Genomic DNA, 23,286 nt, shown 5'->3' with positions numbered 1-23,286 from the left:
GTCTCTGCTTGGATTCCCCACCTTGTTATATTTTGCCCTGCCATGGGCCAAAACAGCTTCTTTATTAAGCAATGGTAATAATAAAACACATTCACAGCCTACAAAGGGGAAACCCACATCATTTATGGCTTCCTGGGCCTTTTAAATCTCTAAAGAATGAATAGTATATTCTCTAGAAAATGGGAAAATAAAAGTGTGATTTAAATGGAAAAGGCTGGTATTCTACAAATAGCAGTGATGACAATAAACAAAGAAACAAACAAAACCTTAGTGTTGATAGTGTAAGTTGTGTGAAGTTCCATCAGGCAGTTTTCATAGAACAGCACTCTGTTAGGAATTTGTTGTGAGTCCTCTTCAGATTTTGATGGAAACACTTTGAAAATATGTCTTTAATGTTGAAACTATGTCTTTAATGTTGTTCATATGAGTAGATTAATAGTCAGCGTTTTGCTTTTTAATCTTAGTAATTAATGAGACTAGTAATAGAGCAGAATGCATTTAGTTATTTTAGAATAATATTTTGCAGTTGGAATACTTGAAAACAAATACTTTATGAATTTGTAATAATTAGTGGTGCTTTTAAAATAATCTTTTAATATTTATTAGTATAAAAACATTTTATTATAACATTTTTGATACAAAATTAGTTTTTGTTGCCCCCTGCCTGCTCTTCATTTTCTTGTAAGCTTCCAACCCTAATATTTTCCTTTCTTTCATGTCACATATGTCCTTTGCCCCTTTCCCAGTCAACATCTCTTGTTTTCTTTTTGTGATCTCCTTTAGAAACATGAAGATTTTCTTTGTTTTTCCGCAGAAACGTGCTAAGGGACAAGTGTTGTTTGACAAAGTGTGTGAACACCTCAATCTCCTGGAGAAGGACTACTTTGGGCTTCTATTTCCGGAAAATGCTGAGCACAAAGTAAGTGACTTCAGTTTTGTCCTTTTAGGAAGTAAGTACTCTATCTTTCTAATCAGTTAATTTCAGAATAAATTTAACTTTAATTTACATGCTTATCATGAGGTTTTGGCAAATATTTAAAAATGATTATGTGAGAGACTCACGCGTTTTGGCATTTTGGGTGTATAATGCTTTCTGATCATAAGCAGTTGGAATTGAATGTTTTCCTATCTTAATTGAGACTGAAAAACGTGAGTTTAAAATTCACAGTAGAATCTACTTATGTAATGAATTGTTGAGGGGAAAGTACTTCAAATTAAAAGATTTAGTAGTGGGAAAATTGACTATCTAACATGAAGATTATCTTTTAAATTAATATTATCAAGTCATGTCCCAGTTTTGCCTTATGGTGCCAAATACAGAGGGCAGCCAAGTAGGCTCATTTTGCCAACATACAGATGTGCAGTCATCTGCGTAGTAGTATTGAATCAGCCTGAGCAGCAGGGGCGTGGGTGCACAGACACGTCGGTAACTTTGTGTGGCAAAGTTACTCCTACCTCAGTTAGTTGTTGGGCTTTTGGTTGGGCAGCTCTCTCAGGTGGTTTGTTTGACCAGCCACTGCTGGATTGATCCTGGTAGTACTTTTACCTGGTATCAAAGAGTGTGCTGAGAATGTGTCTACTCTTAAGAATTTTTTCAAGACATTAAGCAAGAGCATATGGTGATCTGATCTGAACTTCATACTAATTTTATAGACCTTAGAGCATAGGGTTGTCTGTGATCTGAAGCTCATATTAATTTTATTGAACTTCAGAGACTTTCAGTTTCAATCAGTTGAGGATAGAAACATTAACTCTTCGTGACAGAACTAGGGCTAGTCTGTAGCTGTCAGCATTATTAGGAAAAGGGCTTTCCTCTTCTGCTTCACTGTGTGAGTGTCTAGATTTGATGTGGGTGAGAAGATGCTGATTGTCCTTCTCTACAGAGGAAGCCTGTTTAGTCTGTTCGATTGTTGCTGTGGAACGTCTGCCTTAGGGTGTACAGAGCTCTCAGTTAGAGTGAAAGGGGCTTCTGTCTAACACCAGGCGTTCCTATCTTAGTCAGTAGAGCACAGTAGTGGTTAGAGGAAGCATAGTGTGCATTGTCATATGCCTGCACAGTATCATTGTTTGTGTTTACTTATCCCAGTAATGAAATAAAGGGTTTTAGTTTTAAGCATGATAATTAAATGCAAATTAAATATTTTCAACTTTCTTAGCTTTAAATCCCTGGTAGTAACTTGTAGTTTAATTCTACCTTTAGACTAAAGACAAATTGTATGTCTGCTTGTTGAGTAGTATGTACATTTATTAGTATTTAGAATACGCTCCTCAGAAGTAATAACACACTTCACTAAATAAACTAAGTGCCTTTTAAGGCAGTAAATTACAAGTTGGTCTTGATAATGGTTCCAATCATGTGCTTATCCATTGCTCCTGAAAGCTCCAAAAGAGAAAGTGCTGGGAACTTGGCAATTGTATCTTTTTCTGAGATTTTCTATTGGCAGATTCATAAGAATGTTTAATTTTTGTAAAATATAAAGACAAATGTTGTAAATGCTTTGTTTGTGCAAACAAAATAAATAGCATTAGGACATTAGGTATTTCTGGAATATTCCTTTTGACTAAGATAGTATTTAGACAGTAGGATTTACTATTTTTTAAATTTAAACTTGGAATACACATGTCTAGTTCATGTCTGACAGCTGAACCTTTGATCCGTATACTCAACTGTCTTCTGAACATTCCTGCTCTAACAGCAAACTGTATCTTCCCCTTAATGGCACCTGTCCTTGAAGAACAGTCCTGGACTCTTGTTTCTCCCTACTCGGAATAGCCAGGTGTCTGTGAGCTTACCTGACTTAGATACATTGAGTGCTCACAGATTAAGTCCCTGCAGCCAGCTTGAGCTTTACTCCTCAGTGCTGTGTCACAGCATGCAGGTAATCCTTGATGGTGTCGCTCTCCACTCATACGTACTATGTTGCATTGACGGTTTCTTTCTCTTAACTATTTGAAAACCTGCCTTTTCTAAAGAGCTACCTAAATATCCTGTGAGGACTCCCTGCTCGTCCCCACCCTGGGCGGGCTGTCTCCTACCAGCTTTCTCTCCACAGCTCAAGGGAGGTGAGTTAACAGTAGCCCCTGTTACCAACATCTGCAGTACAAACGTTATTTATGTGCTGTTTTTTTCTCATTACTCTGATTGTATCTGAAAGTAGGATGATGAAGTCTAGTGTGAGATGGAGAGTTGTGTGATGACAAGATTCAAGATTGGGCTGTGGAAGGGGATAGCCAAAGTCTGGGAGGGTAGCATTGTTACTGCAGACACGAAGATAAGAAGGGGCTGCGAATACAGCTGAGAGGTAGATAGTTTGACCTCTTTCCTGTAAGAATATGTAAGACTAGACTGTGGTGGGCTTACTCGTATTCTCATTGAGAGAAAGATGCTAGTGCTTGGAGGAGGAGTCCAGCATTATTCTTTTAACTTTGTGGTTAGTGTTTGCCTAAGAAATGTCAGATGAAAATGCTTGTAAAATTAGATGAGCACTTGTTTAGTACTAAAGTTTTAACTAAAGCTTCAAGAGCATATAGAGATATGTGCTTCGTGAGGTAGCTTTTCAGGAAATAAATGCTCAATTATAGTTGAGTATATAAATTATATATTTATGTGACTGTAATGTTCATATTGCTTAGATTTAGAGATACCTTACTTTTTATATTTAACAAATATATATAGGTAAAATCCAGTCCTCAAATTCATTTAGATGAAAGAACTTTCCTTCTTCACAGTATAACTGTATATAGGCTCTTTTATTTTTCTGCAGAAAATTATTGTCATACCAATTTAGCTTCATCAGTCCAACTTGGAAGTTCTTGAAGTTTCCATTGTAGGAGATAGGGGTGTGTTTTCCTTTGTTGTGTGTATGCCAAGGACATGCTCGGCCACTTTGCTAGATTCTCAGCTCCAGCTGTCTGGTTCCTTTTCTTGATAGATACCATGTGTTTTTAAAGAGGTTTCAGGTACTTACTTCAGCCTTTTGTAATGTGGAAGTCAGGCAGTGCTGTAAGTATTTTATATAACAAATTGTCATGAGGGACTATCTAAACTGTCTTTGGTTTAGGTGTAATATTGTATCAGTTGTGACACTGAGTTGGAAGCCTTTCAGTTCATTTTGATTATGAAAATGTGACATTGTTAGTGTCTAAAATTTTAAGTGTCTGTTGAAAAGTCTCGTAAACTTCTCTGTAGAAAATGTTAAAAGTATATAGAATCAAACAACATGTTATTCTTTTATAGAGATTACAAGTATAAGTAGTTTTTTTTTAATTCATGTCTAAGTGGATTCATAATTAAAGATTCTGGACTCTCAGAGGGAGAGCAAGGAAAGAGATATCTTGATTTAGGGAAGCCATTATGAGGCTAGCAAAAAAGCTGGCACTAGGGGAATTCTCAGGAATCCATAAGAATGACTCCAGCTAAGACCCTAAGCCATAGTGGGGAGGGTGTCTGAACTGACTTTCCCCTCTAATCAGATTGACTACTACCTTAATTGTCATCATAGAACCTTCATCTAGCAACTGATGGAAGCAGATACAGAGACCCACAGCTAAGCATTGGGCTGAGTTCCGGAGTCTCGGCTAAGAGAGGGAAGATTGATAATAGGAGCAAAGGGGTCAAGGCCATGATGGAGATACCCAGAGAAACAGCTGACCTGAGCTAGTGAGAGCTCACTGACTCTGGACTGATCACGGGGGAGCCTTCAGAAGACCAGACTTGACCCACTCAATGTGGGTGACAGTTGTGTGACTGGGGTAGTTTGTGGGGCCACTGGCATTGGGACCAGGATTTATCCCAAGTGCTTGAGCTGGCGTTTTGGAGCCCATTCATTTTGGACGGATGCCTTGTTTAGCCTAGATATAGGGGGAGGGCCTTGGTCCTGCCTCAAAGTGATGTGTCAGGCTTCCTTGACTCCCATTGGGAAGTCAGGACTCTCTAAGGGGTGAATGGGGGCTAGGATTGGAGAAGGGGGGGGGAGTGGTAACTGGGATAGATATGTAAAATGAGAAAAGATTGTTTTTTTAATCTAAATTTAATAATAACAAAACCCGAAAATAAATAAATTTTTTAAAAAGATACTTAACTCTCTTTAAAGAGAAAAATAGTCTTAAATTTTTTTTTTTGTTAATAGTGTTTGGCATTTGGCCCAGGCATTATATATCATTTTGCTATAAGTCATATTGCAAGAAGTACTTGTTAGAAGTATAATTGATATCTAAGCTTACTTGATGTAGGTTAAAACAGTTGTCTAATAGCCAGAGTATATCTTCCCAGAAGCAGAATTAAAAGCTCATAGTAAACTCTTTGCACATATAAACTGACTTTAAGCAAGAGTCTATATTTATTTCATTTAAACTTTATAATCCTCCATTCTCCAGATGTATATAGTAAGTTTCGCTGTGACGTGGAAAGCCGGTACCTTTCCTCTTGATGCCATCATTAGACACCTGTTAGACCTGTGTGCTTTTATGTGCATAGTAAAGGGATCTCGTGCAGCACTATCTATTTTTGTAGACGAATGGAGATTTAAGACAGAACTACTCTCATCCTTTCAACATTTGCTACTATAAGGTGAATTAGTTTGAAATTGTTAAATAATCATACCTGGCCAATCTGAGGCTTCCTGAACATAAATGAAGACATCAGCAAACTTTGGTTGGGAGTGAGGGAAACAAACTCTGAAATCTTAAGATCTAGCCTGAAGAGTAATGTGAAATTGTCAAGTAGTAGAATTTCGTTTTAGTCAGGTAAATATTGTGATTTCTATTTTGCTGTTGAGGAAATTGAGGCTTAATGGGGACCAGAAATGTTTTTAAGACATAGAATTGATGGTAAATGAAAGTTTGATTCCACTTATTTCTAAACCCAAAGTCTGTGTTCATGGTTCTGTTAGCCAATACTTTCTTGTAAGAAAGCTACACCCTAATGTTTCCTGAGGGGAAGGTGTACATATTTACACTTGTGTACTTCAATATGTCCACTTGCCGCCATCATTAATCTTATTATCTTATTATCTCCTTTGTTAACTGATGCCATTTTCCATTTTTTGATGTGTCTTAGGCATCATTCTTCCTTTCCTTAAGTGTCAACCCAGAGAAGTTGATTTTTATTATTTTTTGTTTGTTTGGTAAGTACGGTGGTGCACACATGCTCTTTCCCAGCACTTGGGAAAGTGAGACCAGAGGGTTGGGAGTTCCAAGACCAACTTGAAACTGTACAGTGAGGCCCTATCTTAGGAATCAAAACACAACAGAAAAATTAGTTTTACTTGTTTATGTATAATCCAGAGAAACACTTAGATTTCGTAGTAAATATGTAATTTCATATTACGTTAGTATGTACAAGAATATTTTATTTTTTTCTTGAGAATTTATGATCAGACAAATTATATACCAATTATAATCTAATTCAAATAAAAATAATTCAAATAAAGATAAGTTTAATAAAATAATGTGTAATCATTTAAGATGACTACATCATGGAGAGGAAGGAAGCGGAAATGGAGAAATGCCAGTAAACAGGTATTGATCTTTAATACTTAATGTTAAGTTTCTAAAAGTGCTAAGTAACCTAGAGAATATGAATTATATTGCCAGGCCAGGTTTTCATAGCTAGTCTCAGAGAGTATGCAGGACCGCCTGCTTCCTTGGGAGGACTAGAGCTCGCAGAGTGCAAGTCAGTGTGGTTAGGAAAGGAAACCAGGTAGGCCCATGGAAAGAGTGACTTCTGCTGCTTAGTTTTATTGTGGAAGCAGCCCTGTGGTCTCTGGGTAAGGATCTTGTGCTGCGTGGTTTTTATTGGGAAAAGGGAACCTCAGTTGAACTGCCATGATCAGAATGGCCCATTACCATTAATTAGTCTTGTCTTTTAGTCTTGATTGATGGTTGATGTGGGAAGGCCAGCCTACTGTGGGGCAGCACCATCTGTAGGCAGGAGGGTGTGAGCTATTTAATAAAGCTAGCTGAGAATGAACCAGTGAGAGCCAGAGAGCAAGCTGTAAGCAGTATTGCTCCATGGTCTCTGCTCTGGGTCTTGATTGAGTTCCTGCTTTGACTTCCCTCAATGATGGATTATAACTTTTAAGTGTTAGCCTTATAAACACTTTCCTCCAGTTGCTTTTGTCAGTGTTTAGCATAGCAACAGAAAAGCAAACCAGAACAGAGCTGACATAAGAAGCCACAGCAGTCTTCCCTGTCTTGACTGGCAGTGTTGTTGGAAGTGGCCTAAGGGTGACTGTCTCAATTTGGCTTGCCATCTTGTTACTCATGTTTGTCTAGATCTGTAAACTCCTCCCTCTGCTCACTATGATCAGGTAATTTGGAGAGATTACTGCTTCGGGTAAGGATGGAAGGTGTGATAGCTGGGACCTAGGGTCAGTCTGTGGGATTTCAGAAGATGATGTTGCTTTCCATCGTTCTTTCCTGGAACACAGGTACCTTTTGCTTCTTTTTAGCAGGCATCTATGTGATCTTATCCTTAAGGACCCTGAAGGTTTGGGAGGTCTGTCTCTGAGGCCAGCAATGCTCCCTTACTGTCTTTATGTGTTGGTGATACAAGGGATCTTGTTATTTGAGTTTGCACTAGTGTTCTCTGATTCCATTTTTTTCATGTGATTGTTACTTACTTGTTTTCAATGCCACACATTTAACCTTCCTTCACCTTTCCCCAGCCTTAGTCCAGGCTGGGCTAGAAGCTGAATGATGTGCTTTTCTTGGTCTTGTGCACTTAGTATAGTTGCCATTTGTGAGTCAACTGTGTCGGACAGCAGCTGCAGGGCAAGGAAGCTGAATGCTGTACTTTTTTCTAAGTGGAAAATAGAGCTGCTTCCTAACATGGCACCAGAGGTACCATTACAGAGTCCCACTGGGCCCTCACATTGATGCACCATGCAGCTGGGACACCACTAATAATGAAACTGGGCCATGCTCTGGTGACTCTTTAATGACAGCGTTGAATATGACCAGTGTTAAAACAGAGACACATATACCTTGGATCCTTGCTGCGAGAGTTTAGACTGTGAATTGTGTAGTAAAATCTGAGGGCTACTTTCAAAGGATGCTGTTGTTAATACTTTTTAATAGTGTGTCATGTTCTGTTGCATCATTTCAATAGATTGGCAGATAATTACTTACTATGTATCAACAGATACTTTATTCTTGCTGTATGAGAATAAAATTATATTTAAATACAAGTGTTACAACACATCATTTGGGTTACTTGTTAAAACTAGACTTATTTGCTGTAAAGTCAGTTGTTGAGTCAGTGTATTGTATCTCAAAAAATGTATGTGTTCTGCATAAGGAAGTTGAATGAATTTCTTACTGTTAACAGTAGTGTGGGAAAAATACAAGTACAAATTTTTGAAAAATTGTGGGAACTCTTTGCATTACAGTTTGAAAGCTTTGCTATTCTTATGTGGTTTAGAATTGATGTTTTGTTAAAAAATATACTATTTTTTAGTGTGTTAGTTATTTCAAAACATAGAAATGAGAGGCAAACGGAAGGATATTCCTTACTTAGAATTGTGTTTTCTAACTTCAAATGAGAAAGAGAAGAGAGGAGGAAAGAAAGAAAGGATGTTAAGACCAGAAAGGAAAGTATTGTTTCTGATCCGGCATTATATTTCCATAGGATGGAAGAGCTGGGCTGAGGGATGTAAAGACGTTGGCTTTAGAGGTTGAAATGATTGCTTTGGATCAGGGCGTGTATACTTTGAGCCAGCAGTTTCCAATTCACATTTTAACCTTCTTACGTAAGAGTGAACTGTGGACAGCTTATTATTTCAGTGTCTGAGGGGTGATTTGTGAGCAGTTCTATTTAGTAAAGATTATATTTAGATAAATTACACCTTATCATTGGATAAATATTTAGATTAAATTTTGGGAAAATGAAATGCATGATATTCACCTTAAAGAAATTTCTCTCTCTCTCTCTCTCTCTCTCTCTCTCTCTCTCTCTCTCTCTCTCTCTCACACACACACACACACACACACACACAAAATCCCAGTATGCTAATAGGTGAAAGCTACTTAAAATGAGCTTCATGAGATACAAGTTATGAACTGTAAACTGTTCCATTTGATTTTGGGGAGAGTTCTTATGGATAATATTGTTTTCTTCCCTCCTGCAGAGCTGGCTAGATCCCGCAAAAGAAATAAAGAGACAGCTGAGAAGTGAGTATTTAAAGAACCATACTCAAATTAATCTGTAGTATTTCTGTCTATATAAAAACCTGTAGGGATAAATGCTATAGTAATAACAGAATACGATGGGTTTGCTTTATGGCACTCATTCAGAGTCGCAGGTATTTCCTGTTGGAAATCACCCTTGAGAAGAAAGCTTAAAAAGAAAGTTTGAAAACTTGACAGGAATCTTTGCAAGTAAAAGTGCTTGAAAAACTTGGAAAGCAAGACTCCTGTTGATTATGAATCACGCTCTTATGTCTTGGTTATTTTTGAAGTGTTCTTTAGAGTTATTTTGGGACGTTTGCCCTGGTGGTTTGGCGAAGGAATAGCAGTAACAATTCAGCGTGACTTTTCTAAACCACTGGAGTTCTTTAAATGGCATAGTCTCCTCCACGAATGCAGCTTAGAAAGTAGTTCCCCTGTTGCAAGTGAGAAAGAACTTTTTCTTTGATTTATCATATTAGATTTTTATAGTTAATAGGCACTTAGAAAATAGATCATCGGAATTACTTAGAAGTTGGCAAGCTTAATGGTTCCCACTTACAATTTTTCTTAAATTTTGGTTATTTCTTAGTAATAGACCTAATAGCTGTATGTTTGAAACCTGCCTGTGGATAATATATAAATAACCCATAATTAGTTGAACTGTTTTTTATGTAGCCAGGTAAAATTAGGGATAATAATTAAATTAAAAACCACTAATGTTTAATTTAAAAACACTTTAAGTATACTTACCATAAAAATAGGTATATGAGGTAATTTCTTTGTTAACTTTAGCCATTCCATGATGTACACATATTTCATATATTCTTGATACCATAAATATATATAATTTTTGTCAGCTGAAAATGTTTGTTTAGTGTTCTTGGATTTTGCAAATACATCCTTAAATATAGAGGTTCTAGTAAAAACTTGTGCATGTAGTTATGTCCAGGTAGCTCTGTGCTAGTATTAACACCTGGAAAACAGATAAACAAGGTGCTGTTGGGCAATGACAGTCTTGTTGTGACTTTACTTGATTATGGATGTGTACACACTCTCTAAAACCTGAGAAACTGTTTTCTCTTAAAGTATGTCAGGGTATTTTCCTACCCCTACTTTCCCATCATCAGGATCTCTGAACACTTCCATTATACAGACAGACATTTCCTGAATATCTACTGTGAACACTTGATCATTTTCATAGTTTGCCAACAATGTGAAAATCCCAAAGGTTGTTTGTTTTGTTTTTAAAGGAATGAGGAATATTTAGCCCCTAGAAATCCCATGGGTGAAACAAGTTTATCTCAGAACTATTACATGGAGATTATTCAATTTATTGTATGATAAATTATCATATAAAATATGTATTTATAAAAAGTAAACCTATTATCTCCTAATAGGTTTACTCTATTATAGTAATAGGTTAACTCTAATAATAGTAAACTTCTTATTCTCTAGTGGCTTACTTATATTAATTTCTAGTTTTTGAAATTTTATTGCTAATGTCTAGGTGATACTAAATTATTCTAGATAAAAAGCAAACAAACTGTGTTTTGGTAAATAAGTGACGTTTTATAATTGCAGACCTTCCCTGGCTGTTCTCTTTTAATGTGAAATTTTATCCTCCGGATCCTTCTCAATTGACTGAAGATATCACCAGGTACCTTGTATTCACGTTTTAAAATGCATCTTTGCTAATGACTATTATTTATTTCTGTGCTCTGTTATTATGTTTGTAACTTTAGGACTGAAAATCAAGGAAATTAAAAATGTATGGTATAAATTTTTTGTGTGCCATATGCATGCCTAGTGCCTACAGGTCAGATGAGGGATGAGTTACAGGCAGTTCTGAGCTATGTGGGCGTTGAAAAGCAACTTGGGTTCCCTATAAGAGCCCAAATGCTCTTAACAGCTAAGCCGTATGCATTCCCGCAAAGCAGTTATTAATATATATTAATCTTGTCTGAGTTTTCTGTCCTGCCTGGTTTCTGCAATCGTAAAGTCCCAAGGAAATCACACATAGGCCTACATTTATCATAAACTGCTTGGCCCATTAGCTCAGGCTTCTTATTAAGTCTTACAACTTACATTTTATTCTTGTCTGTGCTAGCCACATGGCTCGGTACCTTTTTCATCGAGGCAATCATATCTTGCTTCTTCTGTGTCTGTACAGGACTTCAGAGGGAGCTTCCCTCTTCCCAGAATTCTCCTGTTCTCATTGACCTGCCTCTACCTCTTGTCTGGTTGTCCTGCCCATACTTCCTGCCTAGTCACAGAATAGGGTAATTTACGTTTTAAGAGTTAATACAAAGCCTGAGCTAATGGGCCAATCAGTTTATAGTTAATGTAGACCTCTGTGATTTCTTTGGAACTTAAAGACTGCAGGAACTGGGCAGGACGAATTCCCGACAACATACTAACATAATTATAATTTGTTTGTTTCCTTGCTTGCCTGTTATTGTGTACATGGGCGATCATGCCAGGGTACACATGTGGAAGTGAGAAGACAACTTTTGGAGTCTGTTCTCTGCTCCCACCTCGATATATGGGATCCAGGGATTGAACTCAGGTCATTCGGCTGCAAGTTCCTATAGCTACTGAGCCATCACACTAGCCTCAGAGCAGCTTTGAAAACAAAACAAAACAAACTTAGTAGTAATTTGAAGTAAACTTCAAGATAGATCTTGTTCCAAATAGCTGAAGTATTGCCAGTTTCAAAACCTTATGTATGTGTGTATACATATGTATATATTTGTTTCCCTTTATATTCAAGTCATAAAATACTTAAAGAAAATATTGCTGTCAGCTTTGTTTTCTATGTTATATGTATGATTAAAGGCATACCTTTAGTATTTCAGATTTTAATGTGACTGTTTTTTTTTTAAATAGTATGTTTGCCTGTGTTAGTTTCATTGTACAGGCATCATACAGATATTTATTGCTGAGACTGGAAAAATGGCAAATGTTTTGTTTATTTTTACCTTGCCACCTGTTGCTAAATACCAGTCCACTACAGTGCTGATTAATTACTGTTCATCTTTTAACCTTGACTTGATTCAGTTAGCTCCAGCTAGTAAATAATGAATAGTTTTTCTGGCTTCTTAGTGAGTTGCTTTTAGGGCATAATCTCTGGTGTGTTGGCATGTCGGGGATAGAGGTTCTCTGTTGGAGTGCCTTTTAGCCATGAATTTAATGGACTTATGATGCAATGCCCTCTGTCATACATGCTCCTCCTTGCAGTAATCTGGGGATGATAATCTATGGTGACTGCAACTTTATTACACGGGCATATGTTGAGTTTTCCGTTTAGTAAAGTAGTGCTTGAGAAGTTTCCCATTCTGTGGTGGGAAGAACAGTAGGGTCTGCTATGCTGCTGAAACTGCAGTGTGTCGCATGACTAGCCATCTACTTGAGACTTGCTGATGTCCCGATTGAATCTTCACTGTGAGTTGACCTTTTGATGGTCCAGCTGTTTACACTATTCAGAATGAAGTCTCATACCATGTAAAGAAAATAGAGCTGGGAAATTCAGAAAGTTCTTGTCAGTTTTTGTTTGAAAATTTTAGGTCGTGACTCTGAAAGAAGAAGTACTAGCATGGGAGGTTGAGGGACATGTAACAGAGCAGGAAGTACCATGGGTGTCAATGCTGTAAAGTGGAGACCTAGCACAACTACCCCAGGAGTTAAGGGACAACCTGGGATCCAGCTTCAAATTCAGTTTTCTAGAGACGGTCAGTTATGTTGTGTGGTTCTAGAGGTCAAGGGAACATAAACTTCCTCAAAAAGAGGGCTTTTGGTGTGCATGAAAATGCTCAGGCTGTAGTATCAACGAGAAGACTCATTTATCTAGAAAGCTGTAGAGCAATTGCCAGTGGTTGTGTGAATTCTTTGCTAAGTGTGGGACTGTGATGATCCTGTCCCTTGTGGGATAGACCCCCCCTAGAAAGTCAGGTCTAACTAAATTGAATCTGGTGTGGGGAGCCAGAGTGCTCTCTGCCTCACCAGCCTGAGGTCTGGCCTGGAGCCTGTGCTTTCCTTAGCTGTGGGATAGAGAGCAAGGAAAGGGAGAAAAGTGGATCCTACAGCCACTTAGACACAGTCAACACACGGAGAAAGAAGTCAGCTTTTACTAGGAAGGCCAGCCCTGGAAAGATGTTTTAAATGAGATCATTGCTGTTTATTTCAAGGTCATATAATGGTGTAGTGAAACAATTCAGTCATTGACTGCAGGTAGCTGTTGCGATTACACTTACTAGCTAGGATTCCCAGGCTGCACACCAGCTGCTTATTTATAGACCAACTTTTACTCTCACCTTCAAAGACTTGGCCATGCTGAGGCCTCACATCAGCCTCAGGCAAGTATAGGAACTTTCTTAGGACTGCAGATCAGCTCTTGCGATGTCCAAGTGCTAGCAAGGGCTTGAATGCAGAGTTAGTATGATTGTTGTTAAAGGCATTTCAGGAAAAGAAGACATTAGTATGAAAATGGTAGAGATGAGCAAGAGTGAGCAACTACCATTTTGTCTTATAAATGATTGCTGTCAAGATATCTATTCTCCTTCAATCTCGGCACTCTGGAGGCAGAGGCAGGTGAATCTCTGAGATAGAGACCACCCTGGTCTACAGAGTGAGTTCCAGAGCAGCCAGTGCTACACAGAGAAGCACTGTCTTGAAAAGCAACAACAACAGCAACAACAAACAGTGTCTAGTCTCTTAAGTTTTAGACTTAGTTTGGTAGGTAAGCCACCTGTGTAGGAGCTCAGGGAGCAGAACAGAACTTCATATTATGGAAAAGCTATTTTTGCTGTGAATATACATAATTCCAGTATCAATATATGTATGCAATGGAATATTAAAATTTAGGAATTGAGGGTGTTTTAATGTTAACTAATGTTTCTTCTCCATCCTTTTCTCTTCCTCTTCTTCACAGATATTTCTTGTGCCTTCAGCTGAGGCAGGACATCGCATCTGGCCGCCTGCCCTGTTCCTTTGTGACTCATGCTCTTTTGGGATCATATACACTGCAGGCTGAACATGGGGACTATGACCCAGAAGAGTATGACAGTATCGATCTTAGTGACTTCAAGTTTGCCCCAGGCCAGACCAAGGAGATGGAAGAAAAGGTGGCAGAACTGCACAAAACTCACAGGTCTGTTGATGCGCTAGCTGGAGAGATCAATGCCATGAGAGGTAGACATAGTTTGTAAACTCCTTGATGTTCAAGGACAAGTTTTTAGTTTATTTGCTTTATCTTTCTGGAACTTGCCCAGCACTGATAGAGATAACCTGCAGCTCTTGAGATGCCCTTTTATTGTTCTTCTTACTGTAACACGGAGATTATGTTCTTGAAACTAAACTAATGTGCATTCCCATATGACACTTCCTTCTCTGTCCTGGCCTATCTGTAAGAGATACACAGGAAGCAGACTTGTGTATACTGGTTTCGCATTTACTTGACATTTCTTCTGCTTATTAGTGTCTTTATTACTGTATTTTATAAGAAGGCCAGGGTGGTAGTGGGGATAGATGATATCAAAACACAGTGTATATGTATTTGAGATTTTCAAAGAATGAAGATATTTTTAAAAAGCTAGTGAGGAATTGAAGCATCTGGTTTTGAATTAGAAGTATAGATGGTGATGGGTATGGGATAGCCGAAGTGTGCAGCTGTCCCCACAAGTCACAGACAGACAGTGTTCCTTTGGTTTAAGTGGTGATTATTTAAATTGCTTGAATGCTATGTATACCTTGAATACTTTGATATTTCTGTCAATATGGAGTTTTACATGGGTTTTTAAAAATCTCTCTAAACTACAAAATTTTCAAGGCCACAATTTTATGAAATATTGACTAAAATCATTTGAATAACTTTCAGAGATTTAAAATGCTTAAGGGGCCTTATACATTTTGACTTTATTTAAAAAAATGAAAAAGATCAGTATTTGACTTTTATTTTTGTATTTAAATTCTACTCAATAGACATTTATTCTGTCACTCAGATTTGAATTGCTTGGTATAAAATGCTATGTTGGAAATGAAGACCGTTGGGTCAGAGACCTGTTAGCTTATGTTGTACCCATTATTGCCCAGGCCTTTCCCCAGTGAGAAAAAAATGGAAAGCATCATTTTAAGGATAAAGTTGGTAAGTGTAGAAGTCTGCCTCCTTGACATGTGCAGGTTAAGAGTTAATGCCTGTAATGGAAAAGGTGGAGGTAGAGCTGTAGCTTGCTGCTTATTCCACTTTTCTACAGGCTCGGCCGAGTCACTGTACAATCCCAGCTCTCCAATCCCACACACTTTTTAATCTGCTTTGGGCATGTTTGCATCTCTTGGTAACACAGTTTCTTTTCATTCTCAGGGGCTTATCTCCAGCACAAGCTGATACTCAGTTCTTAGAAAATGCAAAGAGGCTTTCCATGTATGGTGTTGACCTGCATCATGCCAAGGTATTGTAAATTCAGTGGGAATAATGTTATTCCACTTTAGTGACTGAAGTTCTAGGAAATCTCCAGTTTCACAAAGCCTGGTTCATTTTGGAAAAGGCGGTTTGTCTCCACTTGAGGTCTTTACTATTTCTTGGTGACTACTTAACAAAATTCCTGGGTGTGGGAATTGCTTGTCCTCTCCCTCTGTTGTTCTTCTCTTGTCAGTGTTTTAATGAAGCCCCCTTTGAGAGTTCTTGCCTTTACTCCTTACAGCAGTTCTGGTTCATGCTGTGTCCCAGCTTCTGCTAGACCAGTGGTTCTTAACCTGTTGGTTGTGACTGCTTTGGGGATTGAAGGGACCTTTTTAGAGGGATCGCCTAAGATCATCAGAAAACACAGACATTCATGATGGTAGCAACATTACAGTTATGAATTAGTGATGAAAAAATAATTTCATGATGGGGTCAGGACAACTTGAAAAATTGTTTTAAAGGGTTGCACATTAGGAAGATTGACAACCACTGTGCTAGACCAAGTGCCCTTGTCTTGGCTACTTGTCTCTTCCTCACCTCTTTTGTTTGTTTGTTTTTGGTTGAGGAAGCAGGTCTTGAAGCATGGAGAGGGCCAGAAGCAACACAGGCATGCACTGGCTTCAGGTCATGAAATTCCACGGACTAATTGGAGACGTAGTGCATAAATGGAACAGTGGAGACAGAAATGTGATAGAAATGGTGGGTTGACTGGGCAGATGCCACTGGCAAGCATTCCTGCTTCACCATCCTACATGGAGTGGTGAGACTTGAAGAGGATGAGAGGGAAAGTGATAGACAGATTTGGTTTGTCCAGAGTTGGCATCCAAGAGATGCCCCCTGTCCGGCAGTAACACACATAAGTGTTAGAAGTAATTATAGGTGCCTCCAGGAAGCTCCCACCCAGAAATACCATCCCTTTCTAGGCCTCAGATTAGTAGTTCTTGATTTTGTATTATACTTCGTATTTGCAAATGACCCTTTTATCTTTGGTGGCTTTATTTAAAATATTTTTTATTGTAAAATAGTATATTAAATTTAGCATAGAAAATAGAGCCAAACAGAAGAAAATGAAAATCACTTGAATCTCTGTGTAGAAAGTTAATGTTTTGATGCATTTTCTTGCTTAGTTTGTCTATCTCTATATCTATCTATCTATCTATCTATCTATCTATCTATCTATCTATCTATCTATCTATCTATCTCTCCATCCATCCATCCCTATCTATCCATTTCTCTCTTTCTTTATCTCCCCATCCATCTATCCATTTACTTATTTTATTACTTTTGTTTGTTTTTGTTTTTTTTTCTGGCCTCTAAGGATTCTAGGTCTTAGGCTTCATTGTCTTCCTTCCTTCCTTCCTTCCTTCCTTCCTTCCTTCCTTCCTTCCTTCCTTCCTTCCTTCCTTCCTTCCTTCCTTCCTTCCTTATTTTCGAGACAGGGTTTCTCTGTGGTTTTGGAGCCGTCCTGGAACTAGCTCTTGTAGACCAGGCTGGTCTCGAACTCACAGAGATCCGCCTGCTTCTGCCTCCCAAGTGCTGGGATTAAAGCGTGCACCACCACCGCCCGGCTTCATTGTCTTTCTTTGGTTGTTGTTGTTGGTTGTTGTTGTTCTGCTTCTTCCTTCCCCTTCCCCCCCCTTCTTCTTCTTCCTCCTCCTCCTTCCTTTCTTCTTCTTCCTCCTTCCTTTTTCTTCCTCCTTCTTCTTTCTTCTTTTTTTCATTTTTTGAGACAAAATTTCTCTGTATATTAGCCTTGGCTATCCTGGAACTCACTCTATAGACCAGGCTGACCTTGAACTCAGAGATCTTTCTGCCTCTGCCTCTGATGTTGGAGTGCTTTTGCTTTTCCCTCGGTTCCTCCTTTGATTATCGAAGAAACAAAGGATGAGAGAGGATAGGTTTGAAACCAAAGAGATTCTCCCATCTTTATATCTTTAATTTCTGTTAATTTTGCTTTATATAATTTTCTTGAGAGGGTAGGAAGACTAAGGATTGAACCCATGGCCATAGCCATAGTAGGCAAATACTCTTCCAATGAATACATCTTACAGCCTTCACTGTATGCACTGTTCTGTTTCCTTACTTCGTAGATCATTAAGTAAAAACCAGTTCTTAGGGAATGACTACAAAGGATCAGGATTGTTTTTTCTAATATTGGAGTGTTAAAAGGTAAGCTTGATCATGGATATAATGTCGGGTTTGCTGTACAGTTAGGGGCAGAACAGTAAAAACACTCATTCTTTCTGTTTATCATCTGTTGGAATAAGTTAATATTCAGTATATTTGTGGCTTGTGGAAAGAAGTCCTGTAGCAGTTTTAAAGAATGTGCCATGTAAAATTTTATTTTCATAAAACATTTTTCATTATCTCGAACTCACATTCTTCTTCCTTTTTGAGGCATTAAGATAGCAAACTCCAGTTAGGAGAGGTTCAGGAGTGTTGAATGGAACGTCTTGACAAAGGGGCATGAAAGCACAGAGTAACAGGTACCCTGAAATGGTGTCAGTAGCCCTCCTGCACCCTCTGGTTCTGAAGGGTGGAAGGCTGCAGAATCTCAGCAGAAAGCTGATCTGGAGGGGATTGTTTTCAGAGGAACCACTATTAGAATTAGCTAGCTGATGTGATCACACAGGGAGAAGCCTGTGTACTTAACCCTTGACCTCCTTCCCTCCTTCTCCTTGATCTAGGGCAAAAACCCTTTAACATCTCAAACGCCTTCCACAATGGCAGTTTTCTGAAGGGCAGAGAGTATCCCCCACCCCCCCCGCCACACACACACACACACACACACACACACACACACACACACACACACACACAGTTTTTGTTTATCGCTTTGGGCTTGTCCTCCAACTCACTCTGTAGACCAAGCTGGCCTCGAACTCCCAGAGATCCGCCTGCCCCTGCCTCCCTAATGCTGGGATTAAAGATGTACACCACCACTGCCTATCAATGGAGGTTGTTTTTGTAGTCAACTGTTTTTTATTGTTGCTGAATGGCATAGCTCAGACATGGGAGAATGAAGAAACACTTTTCCTCCTTTCACTTCATGCTCTTTGTCAGTAATTCTGTAATTTAGAACAACTGTGTCAGCCAGCCAAACCTACACCGATTTGCTTGAATACAGGTAGGTTTCTTTTTAAGTAAAATAGAAATACTTCTTTGTCCTTTATGAAGATTTCTTCACACTGGATGGAGCTGGCTTTGTTAGTGTTTACAATGGATGCTGCCTTCTTAACTATGGTGGGAACATGCCATTTTCTGACATCTCGTGCCCTCTCCTTTGGTCAGGGGTAGTGATGCTTTTGGGAAAAACATACTTTGAGTTTGGTGCTAACTAGTTTGGGCACCTATGCCTAACTTACCCAGCTTTATCTGCTATTCCTAGAGAGAGTTGAGGCTGCCAGAGTATCAGAGAATAGAGTTTTGGCTATTTTAAGTTTTTAGAATTTTTTTCAGTGTTATGTATTTGATATGTAAGTGGGCATGCATATGCTATGGTGCACATTCCACGGTGCATGTCGAGATCAGAGACAACTATGTGCAGCTGAATTTCTCTACCTTCCTTTACTTGGTTCTGGGGATTGGACTAAGGTCATCAGGCTTTTGCAGCAAGTGGCTATGCCATATCGACATCCCAGTGTTTCAAAAAACTGCTCAGTGTGGTGTAATGTTATTTTATTTGTGTATTTGTATTTGAATTAAGTATCACAGTGGGTAATGGAATTATCATTAGTTGTCTATACTGTACTTTTATTTTGAAAACAAAAAACTGTAAATTATTTTAGATCATTCTTAGTAATGGCACCATCAAAACATTATGAACATAGACTTAATTTGCTGTTTTTCTTTGCTTTGTGTGTATGGAAATTTACCCCTTGTTGTTACTGATTTCCTCAACTGTGTATAACTCTGAGTAGTGTTGATTGTCTGTCTTGACTGAGATCATCTGCCCCCTGAAGAGTAACTGTTTGTGTGCTTTGTATGTGGTGCATGTCTTACACCTTGTGCATTTCATGGTGCTGAAGAGCTCCATGAAATATGAGGAAAAGTTGTTCCTTCTTTTTAAACATTCTTTAAGCTGTCTGCTTTCTGCTTTTTATGTACATTATATGGCTAAATAAAACCTTTTCAGGTTTGTTATTATTCTATATTATCTATTCCAAGTTAAATCTCTGGGAAAAGAAAATGAATAATAAATTTAGAAATTGTCTTTAGTCCTTTGTAGCATGTCAACTGAAGGCATGCTTATGAGAGCTGCATGTCAGCCCTTGTTGTTGAAAATGTTGGAAAGAATTGAGGGGTTTCAACACTGGCAGCCCAGAAGAGAAATTTTCTGTGAATTGGTGTTTTGCAAAATATAAATATAATTTTACCAGCTGTCAGCTAGCATAGCAGTAGGATAGCAGACTGTCCATGGGGGCTGAACTTTCTCAGGGGAAACATTTTGTCTTTGGTATCTTCAAGATGCGTAAATGTGGGTCTTTCTCCCTTTTTCCCTGTTAACTCTTTGCAGAGTTTGAAAATGCATGAATTTAATATTTGCAGATTATTTTTCCTTTAAATCGTATTTCTATAGTTCTTTGCAAATTCACCCCAATTCCGGAAGATGAATCATTTAGTATGAGTATGTTCTACTCTCGAATTAGCTTTGGTACTGTCACTAAAATTTAAATACTAACATGTTGATATTTTCAATCACTGGAGGGTTGTTTTGCCTCTGTCTATGTAACTTTTGTCATTAACTGTCAATGGGTTATATTTGGCAGGACTCTGAAGGTGTGGACATCAAGCTGGGTGTGTGTGCTAATGGCCTTCTCATTTACAAAGACAAACTGAGAATCAATCGTTTTGCTTGGCCGAAGATCCTGAAAATCTCCTATAAGCGCAGTAATTTCTACATTAAAGTTAGACCAGCAGAGGTAGGCAGTGTCTTGTATTCTTGACATAGCTAATGCACTATCAGTGTTTCCTTTACTAGTAGGAGAGATTAATGAATTCTTGCCACTAAAGTGTTGCAAAAGGAAACTCTTTTTTGTTCTTGCATGGTTCTTGATGATAACTTACATACACACGTTCTTGTTGCTGACATACACATCCAATAGATTTTTCATAAAAAGGATGTTTTTGTGACCCCCCACCCCCCCACCCCCCACATATTGGGAGCTCATTTTCTCAGGTAAGTGGTGGAGTGTGTTTTAGTGGCACCGAATAGTCAGTTCACTTGGGCAGTTAACTCTTGCTTTTCATAGGAACAGTATCACAGTCTGACTACAGAGATAAACTAATATTTTCTTCCTAAAAGAAGAATTATTTCTGACAGTAATGACTGAATCTGCTTACAGTAGCATGTAGCCAGTGCTTTAGGTGTAGGCTGATTTTTGTTTTATGGATTTATTTCAGCCAGAACAGTTTGAGAGCACCATTGGATTCAAATTGCCAAACCATCGGGCAGCTAAAAGGCTATGGAAAGTATGTGTGGAGCATCACACTTTCTACAGGTAACTTTAAACCGTCTTGTGAAATTACCATTGGCACCCTGTCCGGGTTAGGTGGCAGGATAGTAGGTAGATGTGTCTGTGCTCTCCTGGAGGCCCTGTTTCCTGCTGGTTGTTTCTGTGTCCAGGGCCATGCTTTGCTGCTTAGATCTGCCTTCTGGTTGCCACCTTCTCTCTCCAGCACCCCTTGCTAACCCCACCTGCTGCCACCCTTTCTGTCTTCAGTTATAATTCAGATTTTTTTCATAACAGATGTTCTGAACTTAACCTCTTTCTTAGTAAGCTTTCTGTATTGCTATAATAGGGTTTTCCACCCAAGCTACAGTAAGCCAGATCAAGCTGAATTGAAAAAGTAAAAGAACAGGCTTACACCTGGGTTGGTTCTCCAGCCCCAGATCCCGAGGCAGGAGAAGCCATGCTTCAGAACTAAAGAGGTTATATAGCCTATAGGTAAAGAGCAATGATGCATTCTCCATAAGCTGGGTTTGTGTTCAAATATGGTCAAAAGGTGACCGCTGTAGGTGGGGACTTGGGTGGTTGGCAGCTCCAGGATAGGAGCTGGGCTTTTTGGCACCATTTCTTTGTTGGAGATTTTCTGAGAGGGTGGGGTTCAGAGAGGGAGGGAGGTGGGGAGGGCTTTCCAGATCCAGTAGGATTGAGCTGAAGGTTCCAGCTGAACCATTCATTTCTCAGTCAGCTTGATCCCTATCATTGCTCTTGTTGGTTATTTTGTCCAGAATATCTAAACTTCCTCAAGTCTCTCCCTGTCCTCCTAGCAAACCAACTTTCCCAGTCTGGACGACATGAGCACTTCTGTCCCTGTGTTGTCAGCACTAACTTGTTAAGCAGCACTCAATTAATTCACAACCTTGTGAAATAATGCTGTTTCAGGGAAGTAATTTCCAGCATTAGTTGGATCAATGCTTCTCGCCAGCCAGTCCTTTCACCTCTCTTGTCATCCCAATTTTTCATGATCTTCTAGAACCTTTCATACCAGCTTCTCCTCGCAGTGCATTCACTGTAGAAAGTGTGGGTCACGAGTACTCCATCTTTGTTTATCTCTTAATTTGTTATCACTTCAGCTCACCACCTTCATTTTTTAACCTTCTTCTTTTCAAGGAATGGGTAAAAATTTTTGCTTTTCTTTGATTGTTTATAGCCTCACTCCCCAAAGGATTCAGCTTGGTAAATTTCCTTTCTAATAGATGCCTCTGACTTCCTTGGTCAGTTACACAGCCACACCTTCCTTTAAAAAAAAAAAAGCACAAACAAACAAAACTCCCAAAGAATCCCTGTGCTTCTTCTAATCTAAGCATTTGGGAAGTAGAGGCAGGGAGGATTACAGTGAGTTCAAGACTAGCCTTGTTTACCCAGTGAATTCAGAGTTTGCCGGGCAGTGGTGGCGCACGCTTTTAATCCCAGCACTCGGAGGCAGAGGCAGGTGGATCTCTGTGAGTTCGAGACCAGCCTGGTCTACAAGAGCTAGTTCCAGGACAGGCTCCAAAACCACAGAGAAACCCTGTCTTGAAAAACCAAAGAAAAACAACAGCAACAACAAAAACAAAGCTAGCCAGAGCTAAGCAGTGAGATAGTCAGACTCAGTCTCAAATAAACAAACAAAAAACAACAGAGCAACAATAAAAACACCCCCCCCCCTCAGTTTCCTCAGTCCCAAACTGTAGCTTGTGTTCCGTCTCCTTTTTATCCTTTTTAAAACTTTTCTTTGAGGGTAAATGTTTCACAAGTAGTTTGGTTACTTTCCTCCCTTCTGTTTTTGTCATTGTGGTCTACAAAGCCATACAGATTGAAGAGTTTTCTCTAGACTTAGGATCGAATGCTGTTCTGCCACACACTGGCAGATGATAAGTTATTCAGCCTCTGCTTTACTTCCATTACCCCTTTATTGTGCTAATAAAGGGTTCTTTTATTTCCTTATGGGTTCATTTTCAAAATTAAATGAGATTTTACATAAGAAGCAAACACAAGCTGTTTCTGGTGTATAATAATGCTTATTAGCATCATTGCCATTAACAATATTTTTTAAAATAAAAAGCCAATTGTAGCTAAGAGAAATGACTGGTTCTATAGTGAAATAGAAAATATTTATTTTGATACTACTCTAATACACAACTTTAGAGGACACATAATTCAGCATATATTTGAATC

At 38.7% G+C, this 23,286-nt stretch overlaps 1 protein-coding gene across 39 annotated transcripts in view; it reads left to right on the top strand.

Moving 5' to 3' along the window:
* Epb41l2 (erythrocyte membrane protein band 4.1 like 2) overlaps window positions 1-23,286 on the top strand; it is a 171,032-nt gene that overhangs the window by 104,826 nt on the left and 42,920 nt on the right. For all 39 annotated transcript variants that reach the window (XM_075947385.1, XM_075947344.1, XM_075947335.1 and 36 more), the window contains 7 exons: window positions 815-919; window positions 9,129-9,171; window positions 10,750-10,825; window positions 14,096-14,314; window positions 15,524-15,611; window positions 20,392-20,544; window positions 21,026-21,123. In XM_075947385.1, coding sequence (XP_075803500.1) covers window positions 815-919; window positions 9,129-9,171; window positions 10,750-10,825; window positions 14,096-14,314; window positions 15,524-15,611; window positions 20,392-20,544; window positions 21,026-21,123 — 782 coding nt within the window. The remainder of the gene's footprint in view (window positions 1-814; window positions 920-9,128; window positions 9,172-10,749; window positions 10,826-14,095; window positions 14,315-15,523; window positions 15,612-20,391; window positions 20,545-21,025; window positions 21,124-23,286) is intronic.

Source organism: Microtus pennsylvanicus, chromosome 1 (genome assembly GCF_037038515.1).
Source record: "Microtus pennsylvanicus isolate mMicPen1 chromosome 1, mMicPen1.hap1, whole genome shotgun sequence".
NCBI lineage: Eukaryota > Metazoa > Chordata > Mammalia > Rodentia > Cricetidae > Microtus > Microtus pennsylvanicus.
The sequence above is the reverse complement of the archived record's forward strand: the minus strand, read 5'-3'. Positions and strand labels throughout refer to the sequence as shown.